Here is a 16,272-nt window from a genome sequence, read left to right as displayed (position 1 = left end):
ATTTGCCAGCAAGAGACCGGACTAAAAGTTGTTGTACAATTTGCATACAAAACAGAAATGAGACACGAAAGTCGTCAAAATGTTGCCGCTTTGTCGAAATATTGCTAAAAAACATAAGTTGCTGTTTTATTTCTACTTTGTTTGTTAAATATGGACTGAGTATAATAGCAGCTTTACAGTGGACACCTGTTAATTCGCCTTATTTTTCCTATTTGCCTGATATCGTTATTTTGTCCGACTTTAATACCTGTAAAGCTCTATTTCAACTTAAAAAAAACTATTTTAATTCTATGAAAACTGACTGGCAGTTAATGAAATTATCACCGTTTAAATAATTTGGACTTTAAGCTACGGTTTCCTATAGGAAAGCAGTACCGTAATAGAGCGGCCGTAAAGTGGGTCAGTAATATTTTCCATCGTCAATCATGGTCTTCCGACCACTACCTATCAACTGTATGAATGTAAAATGCATAGGAAACATTTTATTACATCACCGCTTTCATCGAAAATTAGTTTTTAAAAGTCCTGGCAACTTTGCCAGCAAGATAATGTCCACAAAAAGGATGAAATTATAGCAGAACATTGGTTAATTTTTCCATTTCCATAGGAATGATTTTGCCACTAAACTCACCAAAACCAAGGCTTTCGTGCGAATATATCAAAACCTTGGCAGCATTACCAAGAGGAGTGAATTTCGTTTAATATGAAACAAATAAAATCTTTCCAAAAAAAGTTTTTTTTTTTTTTAATAGCTAAGTCCGACTTTCACTAGAAAATCAGGCCTTTTCAGGGCAACTGTCATGTTTTCAGATTTAATACAAGGTTTCTCTCAATGAGAATAATTACTAGAAGTGCCAAATATCGCGGAATGTAAGGATACATAATGACCGTAGTTTACGTAAAAGTCCGAACTAGAAAGAGAACACGCCTGTAGGAGTCGCAGTGTACAAATACATCATACTGCGTAATTAACCCTTACGGCACCGACACCTTCAATTTGACTTTGGAATATTTAATGGACTTCAAAATTCTATGTAGAATTATGTACATAATTTCCAGAATTCTATGATACAGCTTGTTTCTACAATGTGTTCAAGATAAGGATGTTCAGCATAGGAATCTCGTAAACGATAAGGTATATCGCGCAGCTCTAAATTGTGCCCCTCCTGGTTAACTTTTTAACTAATTATGTATTATTTTTTAATTTAAGAGCAGCATTAAATAGGACAAAAAATGCTATCTTTGGCCTTTTGTGTATCTTTTTAAGTGTGGATATGTATTTAAATTGAAACATGTGTTAAGTGACACCTCAATTAAAGGTTTACATAACTATATTCATTGGTGTACTGCGTTTTTTGCTAAATATATACCTGTTTTTCACATAAACTAATCGATAAATTTTGATTAGCAATACAATAAGGAATGTAGTGGCCCATTTAAAAAATCAACTATTTTGCGCTATCGATGACGAGAGCAACATTTAAACAAATAAACAAACGTTGGAAGATAGTAGTTTTGGTTTTATTTAAAGCTGCTCTTAAATGAAAATAAAATTATGTGTTATAAAGTTAACATGGGGGGTTAGAATTTAGAGTCGCATGGTATACAGCTTGGAGTAAAAGCCAGAATAGTGGCTCCTTCAGGAGAATAGTTTCACAATCGTTCGTCAACAATGATCATCAACCATTCTAGCAAAATACGACCCTGGGCAAGTTTTCTGTAGATTTTAAGAGAACTTTCTATTAAAAACGAAGTGATGTGCCTCACTCACCGATTTACGCAAATGTTATGGTTTTTAATTTAATTTAATCCATCTATTGGGTTGTTCGATAATTAATGTCGTATTTTTTTAATGTTTTTCCAAAGTGAATATGTTTATATTAATAATAAATATTAATCAATGATGTAGTGGTCATTTTGGTGGATGACCTTTTGCCATCTTTCGGCAAGTTGGAAAATCCCGCGTTCGAAAAAGTCTTGATTTTTAGAACTAAAAAATTGATTTAACTCATTTTTAACGGCTTGATCAGAATCGGAATTTTTATCAATCAAATGATTTTGAAGAGAACGAAATAAATAATAATCTGATGGCGCCAAGTCAGGGCTATATGGAGGATGAGGTATCAGTTCCCAATTTAGTTCCAATAATTTTTGACGCGTTATTAAAGACGTATGGGGTCTAGCGTTATCATGATGGAACAGTACCCCTTTGCGATTGACGAGTTCAGGACGTTTTCTTTTGATTTCTTCGTTCAATTTCGATAGCTGACGACAGTAAACATTCGAATCAATAGTTTGGTTTCTCGGAAGCAGTTCAAAATAAAGAATACCCTTGTAGTCCCACCACACAGATAGCAAAATCTTCTTTTGATGAATATTGGCTTTGGACGTCGATTGCGCAGGTTTATCTTGTTTGGTCCATGATCGTTTTCGGACTACGTTACCGTAGACAATCCATTTTTCATCACCCGTTACAACTCTTCTTAGAAGTGGGTCGTTTTGGTTACAATTCAGCGAAGAATCGCATATGATAATGCGTTGGGTGAGGTGAATTTCCTTCAATTCGCGAGGAACCCAAACATCCAATTTGCTAACGTACCCAATCTTTTTTAAATGCAGAGAAACGGTTAAATTCGATATGTTCAACTTTTCTGCTATTCCTCGAGTTGTCGTACGCCGATTAGCTTCGACTAAGGCCTTTATTTTGTCGTCATCAATGGTGATTGGGCGTCCAGTGTGTGGTGCATCTTGGACATTAAAATTTCCGGAACGAAAGCGGGAAAACCAACGCTGGCACTGGCGTTCGGTAAGGCAGTTCTCACCATAAACTTCACACAATTTCTTCTGAGCTTGTATTGCACTTTTGCCCTTTCGAAAGTAAAATGATAAAATGTGTCGATAATGCTCACTTTGATTGTCCGTCTTCAACTTAAATTTTAAACAACTTCTTGTTTACTAATCACGTTCAATTGTCGGTCGAAAAAAGTCTAAAACATAACCTTTAAAATGGCATATAATAATATAAGCGACGAGATCACTATTACTCGATATGTATAAATTAAGCCACCTGTGAGAATAAAACGACATTAATTATCGAACAACCCAATAGATCAATACGTGGATCTCTCAGATTCGAGAGAGTTGAGATCAACTAATTACAAAATATTTTGTAATCAAACTTACAAACAGCCGCAATGTAACCTGATTATTTTATAAAACCGCCAATATTTCACAGACGACATTGGCTGATTTCCTCGATCTCCAGTAACAAAATGGAAAAACTTGTCACATTGCATAACGAACGGGAAAAAAAGTCCGATCTAGTGCAACGAGAAGTATAAAATGCTATCGCGTATCATGAAAAGAATTCGAAATGTCTTCGAACTAATGCCTCCACCTGCAAATTGTGTACGGCAAGTTGAAAATTATAAAATAGTTTCTTCTATCTGTGGGGACGCACGAGCTTAAGATTGCAGGAGAAATATGGCGTCGTTAAAAACAAGAGCACTTTAGAAGTTCTTGTTCTTGTTGCGGTTTCCGCCTTCACCGTGGAAAAGATATAAACTCGTTTAAGCTGAGAGTCCTCTGTTATTAGAGCCCAGATAAACCGAATGAATCTGGCGGTGGTGTTTTATAGGAAAAGTTTCATTATCGGCTCGCTAATATCTCCGACAAGACGTAAACAAAAGATGTCTTCAGGCCATACCAAGGTGAAAAATGAGCGAAATCAAAAGTGTTCTTGGTTGGCGACCTCCTAATTGATGCTGCTGCACGCAAGGTCACAGCAGACCACGAATTCGTTCAAATCAACGAGAAGTGTATCAGCAGGAGATGAATTTGATGAACAAAAAAAAAATTGAAAATTACTCGCCTCACAACCATTATCCTCCAGCTGTAATTTGCGAAAATCTTTCAAGAATTGAAACGCTAGAGATGGGCTGTCTGTAATTTATCGCATAGAGAAACGACGACCTGGTAAAAATTAACATACTGCATGCCCAAAAGAAGAAAATCTCACAGTTTTATCGGAAAACGTGAGAACAATCTGGAAAACTTAAAAAGTCTATTTTATTTCAATTTTACGGTAATATCAACTATGTGATCAGTGGTGAGCTGTTCTATTCCTAAGTATCGCATTTTTTTAATAATGTATATGTATATGTACATACGCAGAATTACAATATTAACTCTTCAACTGACACGATGCGTAATTTTCGTCCATTATCGACATGGACCTTCGATATCGATATCACAAGGTAATCATACATGGTACCATATAGGCACTACACATACATACATGTAAGTGGCAAGGCAGCGGGGGTGCCCATTGCGCCGATCCGTGGGAAAGTTTAACGGTCGTGAAGAACCCGCTGAACCACCGGGCCTAAGTACCAGCGATGGTAAATACCGCTCTTTGTGTGGGAAGTATTTGACCGGCTCACATTGGCGCTAGATCGATATTATGTTAAGTGCAACGTAAAAACATGGATTTTTTTTACTAGTACCACTTTTATCAGTTCCATTAAATAAATGTTGTGCGGAACTTGACGAGATAAAAGAGACGATGATGAAGATTATGGTCAATTTGTATTTTCCAAGAAATACTTCTTACGACGAAAGGAAATTACGGATTATTGAAATAATAGAATGAAATAACCTCTCACTCACTCTCTTTCACTTTCCTGCAGTTTTGAGTTATTAAGATGAAAAAAATATATGTGTAGCTTAATAGATTTATTTACTTAAAGGTTAGAGATTACATATGTTGCAACTTTTGCCTAATTCCACCAACCTTTTAACTCGGTAACGGTGTTTGAGATAAAAGTAGTGAATTATAACAGTTGGCCCACCATGTATATTATTAGGTATTTTAAATCGGTTCGTCAAGATAAAAAAATCTTATTAGTATTTCACTTTTTGAAGGCTATTGTCGAGACTACTTAAAATATTAAATGTAGTATATGTATATACATAGAGATTAAAAATATATATGTTATATTGTAATAAATATAAAATATTAAAAAATACATATGTACATAGAAAGACTGACCCATACAGCCGAATCTTATGGCAAAACTTAATGTTCCATAATATTACCCTAATGAAGCATTTTTCGAACGTTTGTTACATAACAAAGTAGCATGATTTTTGATGTAGAACACGTGGTTACGTTAGCTCAGTTGTAATTCGGGACACTTGCAAATTTCATTGTTTTTCCCGCGAAAATCACGTATAATTTTGATATCTGTCTATTTTAAAACAGTCGCAACTATATAGATAAACTTCTAAAATACAAATATTATATTTATGATCAAACTTCGGCAAGTGTAGTTTCTATAACAACGACAAAATTCAGTATTCAATACTCACATAACCATCCAGAATAGAAGTTCTGCACTATAGATATGAATATTTTATTGAAAAAGTTCACAGTCTCAAAGTGGAATTAAAAAGTAAAAGCTACATTAAGCGACTATTACAGTGACAAACTGACGGGCATTTTAATGGACACATCTAGATAACAAAATATGACCGGTTAGGATAAAGGGTTGATTTTCAACTGGCGCAATACAAAGCAAATAGATAACCCAATCTAACCTAGCACCATAATTTACATATTGTCCAAATGGGTTGTTTTCACCTTAAAATCGTCGCCCACCTGAGACTGGTTTATTAGATTTCATGGCATTAACCGTTTAAGCCTCGCGTTACAATTAACCATTAGAAGATAACCTTCACAGATAGTCGAAATCGAAGAAAAATTACAGGGAACAAAGCGCTCCAGGACACAAACCGTAAAAAAAAATTCCAAGCCCGAAATTAAAATCGCATTTTTTGTTGTTCTTGAGCGTTAAAGGGTTATAAAAGGTATCATTGGACAGGTAAGGGGGAAGTGGCTATTAATTACTGGGGTTTATCAGCTGTTAGGTGATTTGTTTAAATTATGGGGATCACCTCTAACAATAATTTATGGTGGAAATGACTCTAGTTGCCTCTAGTTATGTTGAACTCTTTCGGAAACCTTACAGTGCAGATTCCTTAATTTAAAACTCTTCTTAATAACGTTTAATCTGCTTTAGGGATTCAACACCTGGTAGACCCAAATCAATCACATCTCCACAAAAAATAGATTGAAATAATCAGAACCTATTACCTCCCATTATGCAGCATAAAATGGGACAACAAAAGGCTTATCCACTGCTTTTACCAGAGCTAACCGAAAGAACCTTGCCCTCCTAGCCATCTCTCTCTGATTCGTAAATCTTCGCCTAAATCTCGCTCTATTAGTTCTTCAAGGAGAATTTTAATTATGTGTGATACTCATAATAGCAGCTTCTAATGATAGCAATTTCAGAGAAGAATAGAGACCACATATTGAGATTGAGAGATATGTTGGATTAGTATGATAGTGACCGCCTTTGGGACTGCTTTTTAAACAGTGGCGCGGAAATCCAAAAAATCTGTCATATAGGTTTTTATTCGAAAAGAATAACATTTAAAAGTTTAATTTAAAACCGAAACAGTTTTAAATTCTGCTCACAGTGTCCGGTGCAGGGCCAAAGAACCGCAGATGTTAAGCCGCGATTGCGGAAATATGAGCGACTGTCTCGATGGGAGAGAATATAAATTTTTATATGCGCCGTGTTTTTAGGGCTCATTTTCAGCCTTTCAAGATATCCGAGAATATATTTATGGAGCCTCACATTTTGTCATCTCCGTTCGATGAATGGAATCAGTTTTTATTTCGCTTTTCTGCTATAGAGAATTCTTGATATAATAAACGGACGGTTATTTTTACTTGCGAGGAGTAGGAGAAACGTTTTGCTCTCATGACTTATGGTTTTTGTGGTTCCTCCATGCACAAAGTCATATGACTCCTCCAGGTAAGGATTTTTCCATTTAACGATCAACCGACAAGTTCACTTTCTCTTGCTTTTCTTCTTTTCATTCTTTTCTTTTACTATGAATTCGAAAAGAGCTTGGGGAAGTAACTACAAAAGCAAATAAGTCAAATGTATGAATTGAAATGACCATCGGAGTAAATGACGAACACTGAAATCTTCAGATTTTTGCCTAAAATTTAAAAGCGATTTTTCTAAGTGGACGTATGATATTGAATATTACCTGATCGAGTGTAAACAGAGTATCTATATTCAATTCGAGAGACCTGAACAGTTCCATTGCATCTATAAGACTCGATAATTTGCAATGAATAAATTTGAACATTGCCAGACTAAGAAAAGATGCAATTTAGTTCCTCTTTTGGAGATCTCAACGTAAAAATAATGTATGAGGTGATTCCTTCAAGTATGATATGTGATAGTGAAGTGCAACTTACTTGAAACTTTGAGCACTGAAATCATCAGGGGGAGGCTATTTGACGCAAATGGGTTCATGAAATAATTTTAAAGAAACCAAAAGAAGATTTGAGAGCAAGACCAAGTCGATTGACGCGAAATTTAATATACCAAGTAAATCAATGTGCTTTTCTTGTGCTCCGCCCTCGCCACGATCGGACAATCCAATCAGGGACATAGGAAGGTTGTTTAAAGCGGCCTAGAACTTAGCAGGACCCTATAATTAAGTAAATAAATGATGACTGAAAAGATGCAAGAGCAAGGAAAAAAGTGGTTTATATGGACCGGCTGAAAAGCACGTATCTTTGATGGCAATTCAATAGTAGATCTTTCTGAATAATTGAAATACAGTTGCCAAATTGGCTTAGTTCAATTTATTGTCCTTTGACACTATACAGGGCAATCAACTTAAAGTGTATTAGAATCATAATAAAAAGTTAGTATGGAATGGAATAAAAATATAAGAAAATACAGGGTGTCCGCTTCTGGAACGCAACCACGAGGACCTTCGTAAACATAAAGTACACAAGGTCGGTTAAATCAGGATAAAGTTGCGCAATTTTACGTTAAAAATATGTCGATTTAAAAGCCGAAATATTCCGATTGCTTTTTATTCGAAAAAAAAACGAAATTTTGGAGAAACGTATTTATTTTGAGGTAATTAAAAATAATTAACACTTCATCATTATAACTTCTCCTTTCCTATAACGTGGCGTAGTCTTATATGAAATTCGACGTCTCGATTTTCGACAACCATCATCAGCTTTGTTTTTTCTGGCAGGCGCTATCCTGAAATTTTACTTATTTCACTTCATCTGTTTTCCGTATTATGATAACATATCACATGTGATTGACCATAAACCCCAAAATTTTAAAATTTATGTGTTTTGTATATCTTTTTGTGTTTCGGTGCGAATTGAAATTTCAAAATTTGCATTTTTGTTTTCCATCCCATAATCATTCATGTTTATCAATTACATTGTTTTAATATTTGAAATATTTTTTTACATTTTCATACTTCACAGACATCGGTTATAGTAATTAACCTTTCCCTGCACTTTGCCTACGTCGATACCCCAATTGTATTGGGGATTAATAATCACTAGACTGAGCGTTTGCATTTGAGACAAAGTTAATAATTAAAGTGTGCATCGAAGCTGAAACCATAATCAGACAGGATTCACACGTTGTTCCCTTAGCTTGATGCTGGTGCGAGTATCTGGAGAATAAACGGAGTGGGTATTAAATTATTTCATCCAGTTTCGGAATAATTAACCAAATCCAAAGACAGTCATTCTTGAGTTTATATTTGTGTATGCTTAAATATGTGCAAAGATAAATATTAAAAGTTTCGCTGTGAATTTAGTCAACGGAACTGTTGTTAGGGTAATACACATATAACTGAATGATAGATAAGTGCGAGGAATATTAAAACTTCTCATGGGAATGATTTCCTCAAGATAACAATTATTATTATTGATTGAAATGTTTTGGAGAATTTGCGCAGTCCGTTGTTAAACTCTTAGGCGCTTTATTTCCTCCACATCCCTTATATGTTATTCAGCAAGTTTTTCCTGTTCATCTTCTAATACTTCAAAATAGATAGTTACTACGACGTCCTCCTCGAATTGTCCCAATTTATCCTGGTCATTTTGTACTTTTTCGTAAATTTTAGCTAATCAAGGGGCTGACCATTACCTGATGTTGTCCAATTTACACGCCAAGTGTTTCTCATATTGCTCTCACCTCCATCTTCATCCCGTAACTGACCTTCATCTCGTTTTGCCTGATCTTCATCCCGCGCATTATTAGGATCACATCACGAAATTACTCCTTATTTCAAGGATCTTAGCGTCAGGGCGCTTCAGATACACTTTATAATTTACTTAGCAATTCCCCCTTCTGCATTAGTTATTCAATTGCTTTTACTATCTTCACCAAGCAGGTGTCACGTATAGATATTAAATAAGATACAGCTCGTTTCAACAATAAACCCTATTATGATTGATAGAAAGGAATTAATTACTCATGTGCTTGACCATTAAAATGGCATAAATTAATTGAATTTAAACACATACTTTCAGCATAAACAATCACAAACAAGAGCGCCGTACGCAAGTGTCGCTCTGGTGTGTGATATTTCGTGGTATGTTCATTTAAATTCAATTGACTTGCTGCATTATGTCACTTAGTAGCAGGTATTTACCATTACAGGTTAGATCAGATTACATCAGGTTTGTTGAAGTCCCCCCGAAGTAATGCCTTGTGGTGGTTCCGGGGGGAACAATGGTGAAGAGGGAACAGGGGGTTTAGTCGGTTAGCGTGCCCTGGATTGAGACGTTAACTCGGCACAAAGGGGGCAAATAAGATCGCCGAATGCCAAGCCCTCAAAGTCTGCTTGCAAATTCTCCTCAACCTCCATAAAAAAAAGGTTAGTTGAGGTTAGTTGTACCATTTATTACATCTTTTTTCTGTCACACCTAAAGAGGTAGGGAAGTTGGACACAGAGGAATTCAGGTGTTATAGGAAAAGAAATACTGCAAATATATTTTATGCAAGTGTTCAAGGTTCGACGGGACGAGAAACACGCTCTTCTTCCAATTTAGAGAGATTGGAAAAGAAAATATTGGAGAACCACTTCTCAAGGGTGAAAAGAAATGACAGAAAGTGTTAGACATGACTTTGACTATACTGGAGGAGAAAATTAAAGACGAAAATCGCAGGAAGGTATTGGCATAGCACAGTGCTGAATAAGATGACAATCATGATCTATGAGAAATAATGTCTAGAAACAGCTCCTAGTAGGAAAAACAACGGAAACCTGAGGTATTGTATTAGGCAGGTGCCGGAAGCACCTCGATATAGGGTGAATAATAACATCTGTAATCTAACTTGACAAATTTTTTAAAAATTTATGTCCAGAAATTGATAGATATTTTTGCTCTTCCTCGTATAATTTTTTAAATAATGGAGAGATTCTAGACCTGTAGTAGTAACATTGCATGAATACAAAAACAAAAAGAGCCTTTATTTTAAATTGTTTTAAATTACCTTGCTATTAGTCATTCTCATGTTACTGTCAACTCATATAAAGAGTGTATAACGAATAATGTTCCTAAATCCATAACAATATCGCGATGGAAATTTATTACTCCCATAACGTCCTTCCTCAATTACCCTAAAAACTTCAATTCATTATTTATTTATCCTCTGATTAAATTGCCTCAAAAAGTTTATAAAAACTCCACCAACAAAAACCCAATTTAATTTTATACCGTGTACACATACAACACACGCCATACGAACAGAAAATGTGGAGATGCAAATTGTCGTTTTTGAGTAATGAAAGCCGAGTTAGTAATTTTTTTATTATCCATTAATGCCACTGCATAATGGAGAGCTCATGACATTCGAGCTTTTTAACAGGCGACAAGTTATTTTATTATGGTCTATTTTAAATTTAATAAAGATATATTTTATAGTGTAGCTTTGTGATAAATTTATTGATTGTTGATAACACCTCGGAATGCTCAGTAAAATAATAATTAAACACGCATTCGTTTTATATAATGCAGTCAAATAATAGACTTTTTCTTTTATTTAGTGTGACATCATAAATGACTTCTTTAAATTCATAGAGATCGGTCATAGAGAGCAATTGAAATTGATTTACTTTCTAGAAAATATAACTAAATAGCCACTTGCCGAAATATATGTGCAGATAGACATTTTTAAAAATAATCATAAACAATTTGAAAAGTAAACTCCCTAGGTTCACTTATAAACTAGCTAATATTAAATATATTATATACATATACTCTATTATCTATATTATATACTTCTATGTAATTACATACATACACATTGCATACATCATATATACTAACCTGAAGTATCCTAAATTGGAACACTAAACACTTTTTTTCTATTTGGATACTCAACTATGCTACTAATTTCAAATTTTTCACAACACTCAAAGTTTGGTTAAATTTCGCTCGCTTAGGACTCAATTGTTCGTTTTTGAGACTGAAAAATTACGTACATGGATTTAATTCAAAAATGCGATACATTTTTGCACTTTTACAGCATTAAAATTGTGATGAAATTTTCCTGGATCTAAACTCGGTTTCTTCGTCTTTCTATAGACTCGAATTATAATATCTTCTTATTAGTTCTCAACTTAAGTCTGGAACACTATTCATTTTCTACAATTTCGAAACAAAAGTATTCCCTGTAGCTTAACACGCTCATTCTAGCAAATCATTTCCACAAGGGATGGATCTTTGTTAATTTCTTGAATTGACAATAGGCCGCATTTCATTTAGGATTCATAACGCTCTGCAAACGTTCTCATTTTGTCCATTAGAATAAATTTAATATAGTAATGATTTAAAACCTAATATGATTTTATCCCAAAGCCAACATCTTGTATTATTACACATTGAAGCTATTTCACCTTAATTTCGTCAAGAATTAACTTGTCAGTGCACAAAACGGAAATACTCTACGTAAAGTCAACAAGGAAAGAACCAAACTAAATATTTGTACGTCATCAGGAGTTTTTGGGGTGGTCCATTGAAATTTCACCTTCAAAAATGCACATAAACCTGGGTTTTGTCAATAGGATGGCCTTTTGGTATATGCACTATAAAAGCCTTTTGTGTGGTCAATTCGCCCTGTCCACTATAAAGGTCAATATAATCTATCAATGTTTGTGTGAATGACATCGCAATACGGTTGATGTTAAGTTGAAAAAACATTATTCCCAACAAGGGGATAAATGTATCATTTAAATCAAAATGAACTAATAAATTGCTCAATTGTACTCAATTTATCGCTTTTAAAATTGGTATTAGTAAATAAGAAAAGTGACTATTTCGAGCCACCAATAAAAAGGCAACACGGTGGATCGTCACAAAAGGTAAAATTAAAAGGTGAAGATCACCCTTAAAAGCCAGCCTTGCACCAAAACATTTACCAACGATGTGGTATTCTTCATATAGATGCCGGCATTTTTTAAATTTGTTTGAAAAACCTTCCTTCTTTTAGTTTTTGTGTTACAACACATGAAACAATTACACAAACTATCAACTAAGTCGAATACCTACAAAACGAAACTTGCCATTAAAAAAGTCGACAGACATTATGGTACGAGTTAATCAAACAGTGGGTGGTTGTGGTTAAATTTGTTTCGGCCACCCGCTATCCGTCTTGTCTCACCATTAATTATTCGATCCCCGGTCCAAAACCAAATTAAACAAATTTCGGACTTCGGGATCATTTAAAATTCAAAACGGGCCTACTTGTTCCAGAGCTGTGGAAGTGTGTTTTTAATTTGTCGGGAGCTAAAGGTCATTAGTAAATTACGAATGGACCCTCACATGAACCCTCGTTTAGAGCTGCTGAACCGGCGTTAACGTCAACTGAGTAAATTTGGTAAGTGAGTGCTAAGTCAAATTTGATGTGAATCCAAAAAAAAAATACTAATTATTTGGTTACAGTGTGTTCAAAATTTAACTTGCTAATAGTGGGGTTTCGGAAACTACAAGAGTCATTATGTCGGTTAAATGACAAAAGATCGAACTGTAAGGTTTTTGAAAAATTTTAAGGTCGCGAAGTGAGTATTGCATTAAGCAAGCGTTAAGGTCACTTAGTTCGTCCTATCATCATGTCTCTACCACAATTGTCCACAACTTCGTAACTTTTATAGGTTCTGAGATATCAATTTGAATCTTGGACACCCTGCATGTATGTATATCATGTAAGTAAAAAATTCCTTTTTTATTACTAAATTATTTCTGTAATTACGAGGATAGTCCCAGAAGTACCCGACCTAACGCTTAAAGAAAAAAACAATGTTGAAAATAATACATTATCTCTCGACATAGTCCTCTTTAAGATTGAGACACTTTTCCCTTTTATATCCGATTTATAGTAAGAAACTTCGAGTATTTCAAAATAGGCATCAATCTCGGACTCCCCCTCTTCATTAATGGCAAATCTCTTTTTGCCGAGTAATTTTTTTAGGTTTGCAAATAGAAAATAATTTGAGAGAAATAAATCTGGCGAATAGGGTCGACGAGGAAAAAGTTTGATGATTGATTTTGGCTATCGCGATGACGAAAGTGCGTATTGATGAAACAAGACTCTTTTTTCGTCAAATGCGGTCGCGTTTTTCAAAAATTTTCGCTCAAACACTACTATAAATTTATATAATATTCTCCGTTTATTCTTTTTCCTTTAGAGAGATGGTCAATGAAAATTATCCTACGAGCATTCTAAAAAACTGGCGCCATCACCTAATCTGAACTAACTCCGCTTTGATGTCGGATGGACTAAAAGCTTTCAAATGAAAGTATTAAATCACGTATCGATGATCAATTTTCTCCATGTTCAAAAAAATCTCTAAAAGCATTCACTGAAAACGGCTCCAAAACAAATAAAAATCAACTTGGCACTCTCAAATATAAACTTTTTAGGATTAGATCCTTGTAATACACGCAAATTTTTAATAGAACAGTCGCCATCTATATATTGGATGGGGTACTTCTAGAACTATCCTTGTGGTTTTACATCATTTAGGGACACTCTGTAAATACTCTCATTTGCACTTCATCACTGATTATTTTTTATGGTTACTCCAGTAAAAAAGTGAAAAAAGAATAGGAATGAGCGCAACGAGAACCCATCAATTTGCTTGGATATCAGGTGCGAAAAAATCGTGGTTCCCGTGTGCAGAAGCGACCTTAATCGTAACAAAACCATCTCCGGACCAAAAATCGTGACCGCCCCACAATGGGTAAAGACTGCAAAATTAAACCCGTTTAAAACGCCATGGGACAAACAAGAAGTGTTTTCTTTAATTGTTGATTCCTATACTAGATAAAGCTGGGAGGGCTCTGTTAGTTAAGATGATAAAAGCGAACTGGTTTTAAATAAAAATACCTATCAACAAGAACGGTGATAAAAAGTTCATTTCCTATAACTTTTACGGTAGAAATATCCTCGATAGAAAAGCTCATCATAACCAAAATAAAACATTAATTCGCTTAATTTACATAAATATCTAGTAGTAAAACTCGGACTCTATAGTGTATTTTTTAAATAAGAATGCCAAACAACGAAATAACATGAAAAGGTTAATGTTCGGTATAAATCATCCTCCGGACAGTCGGAAAGGGGTCTCACCTGTGTACTTTAATGGACGCATTTTGAATTTTAAGACACCAAATTTGAAAAACCGCTTTTCAGTACAAATAAAAAAGGCCCCCTTTGAATCGTCATAATTTACTCTAGAGGGGGCGACCCTTCTAAATGAGTTTGCGTCCAGCGGTGAACGCATGCCGAGATGAATTTTAACAATGATTTTTTTGGGTTTTCTGCACCAGAGCTCACAATCTTCGCTTCAAGTGAATTAAATTGGTTTAAACATACCTCTTTTTATAGATAGAAACAATGTTATGGACATCAAACTTTTGGCAAATTAATCGGAAGCTTCTATCTATGAATACTAATAAAAAAAATCAGGGTTTAGGGCGGTAATGCTTGACATTACTCCGGGAAGAAAAACCGTGAAAAGAAAAATAGAGTTCAACTAATTCTGAATAATTGTGAGGCAAAGAGAAAATATCTCTACTGCTATCAATTAGTAGCGTGTTCCTATGGGAAAGAAGATGATTATTCTCCTAGAAGACTATCGTTTCGCACGAAATCGAGAATCACCACCTTGATGTTCACTTTCAAAATACCCGGAGTCAACTTTTAAAGTTCGCAATTAAGAATCGTTATATTTACATAACCGTGATTTTGAGACTAAAAATTATTGAAATTATCATGTCTCATCGTCCTTCAGAATAATTTTGTAGCGGATTGTCTAAGACCCAGAATTATAGGACTACAAAGGGCTCTTCCTCCTTTCCATCTACCGCTAATAAACCTAATAATATACATGTAAACGGTCCATTCACAACCTAAGATAAAGCACATTACTGTTTATTTCTTTGGTATGCTTCTCTGCAAATGTAGGTTATTTTTCATAAAAACTTTTCTGAAGTGTATTAATATAATATTATCAGGTATAAACACTTCCTAATTAAAAAGACGATTAAAGTTGAAATGACCCTAAAAATCGAATGGAATTTCAAGAATCAGTATCTGATTTATGATTTACCTCAACACACGACTAATGATTTTTCGCACATCGTAAGCACCAGAACAGGGCATTTTTCCTTGTGTTTATTATATTCATTTTTACTGAACATTCCATCTTTTTTTAGCATCTTTTCACTCCTATCGTACAGTTCTGGCATGTGAAACCTGGAAAATCACTGAGAATATCTTTTAACCTAACTTTAGATATTCTATTTAAACTTATAAGAAATTTGTGACTTTATAATGTTTTTGTTTTGCAAAACATGCATGAGAAAACTGCTCACAAGCATAAATATGAGTTTCAATAGTTCTGTTTAACTCTAAGATATCAAATCCACAAGTTTCTATCAACTAAAAAATAGGATCACCAATATTTTGATGTGTATGATTGGGGCAATTTTCATAGGTGTTGAGATACAAGTAAATCCACTTTATGTTAAGTTTATAAAATTAAAAATATCAAAGTGTTCAGTATTTTATTCCCGTTAGTTTTTATCAAATCTAAATTCAAACCGCATACCAAACTTAACTGTTAGGGTAAAAACATAAGGAATTTAAAATCAGTTTTATGTCAAAAATTACACTCAACAATAGAAAACATCCGACATTATTTTTTCTAAAAAAAATGTGCTTAAGAGTGCCTTAAGCATATATGTGTTATTCCATCCTTGTCTAGGGGAGTGCTAACCGTCTCTCCTTTCATACAACACAGTTTCAAATTTGAAGTACCTACTATTTGAACATAATATACATTTTGTAATGA

General features: G+C 34.5%; 1 protein-coding gene and 1 non-coding gene across 2 annotated transcripts; both read right to left on the bottom strand.

The window, feature by feature from the left end:
* Window positions 1-1,581: 1,581 nt before the first annotated feature.
* On the bottom strand, window positions 1,582-3,296 carry LOC136338706 (histone-lysine N-methyltransferase SETMAR-like). Its single transcript, XM_066281346.1, has 4 exons — window positions 3,234-3,296; window positions 3,068-3,151; window positions 2,445-2,868; window positions 1,582-1,637 (listed from the first exon to the last, which is right to left on the bottom strand). Exons 1-4 carry the CDS (start codon window positions 3,294-3,296, stop codon window positions 1,582-1,584), a joined length of 627 nt encoding a protein of 208 aa, XP_066137443.1.
* A 12,832-nt stretch (window positions 3,297-16,128) lies between these two features.
* Window positions 16,129-16,219, bottom strand: LOC136338996 (U6atac minor spliceosomal RNA). Its single transcript, XR_010732056.1, has one exon. It is a non-coding gene; the product is annotated as a U6atac minor spliceosomal RNA (small nuclear RNA).
* Between the last annotated feature and the right edge of the window lie 53 nt (window positions 16,220-16,272).

Source organism: Euwallacea fornicatus, chromosome 4 (assembly GCF_040115645.1).
Source record: "Euwallacea fornicatus isolate EFF26 chromosome 4, ASM4011564v1, whole genome shotgun sequence".
Taxonomy (NCBI): Eukaryota; Metazoa; Arthropoda; class Insecta; order Coleoptera; family Curculionidae; genus Euwallacea; species Euwallacea fornicatus.
Note: the sequence above shows the minus strand (reverse complement) of the source record. Positions and strands in the feature narration are given on the sequence as shown.

Excerpts from the sequence above, each read along its gene's own strand:
- LOC136338706 (XM_066281346.1), bottom strand. The coding sequence starts at position 3,296 with ATGCAATGTGACAAGTTTTTCCATTTTGTTACTGGAGATCGAGGAAAT. Across the intron at positions 3,152-3,233 it reads GAAATCAGCCAATGTCGTCT|TTGATCTCAACTCTCTCGAA; the intron begins GTGAAATATTGG and ends TTTTGTAATTAG. Across the intron at positions 2,869-3,067 it reads ATGTCGTTTTATTCTCACAG|GGCAAAAGTGCAATACAAGC; the intron begins GTGGCTTAATTT and ends TACTTTCGAAAG.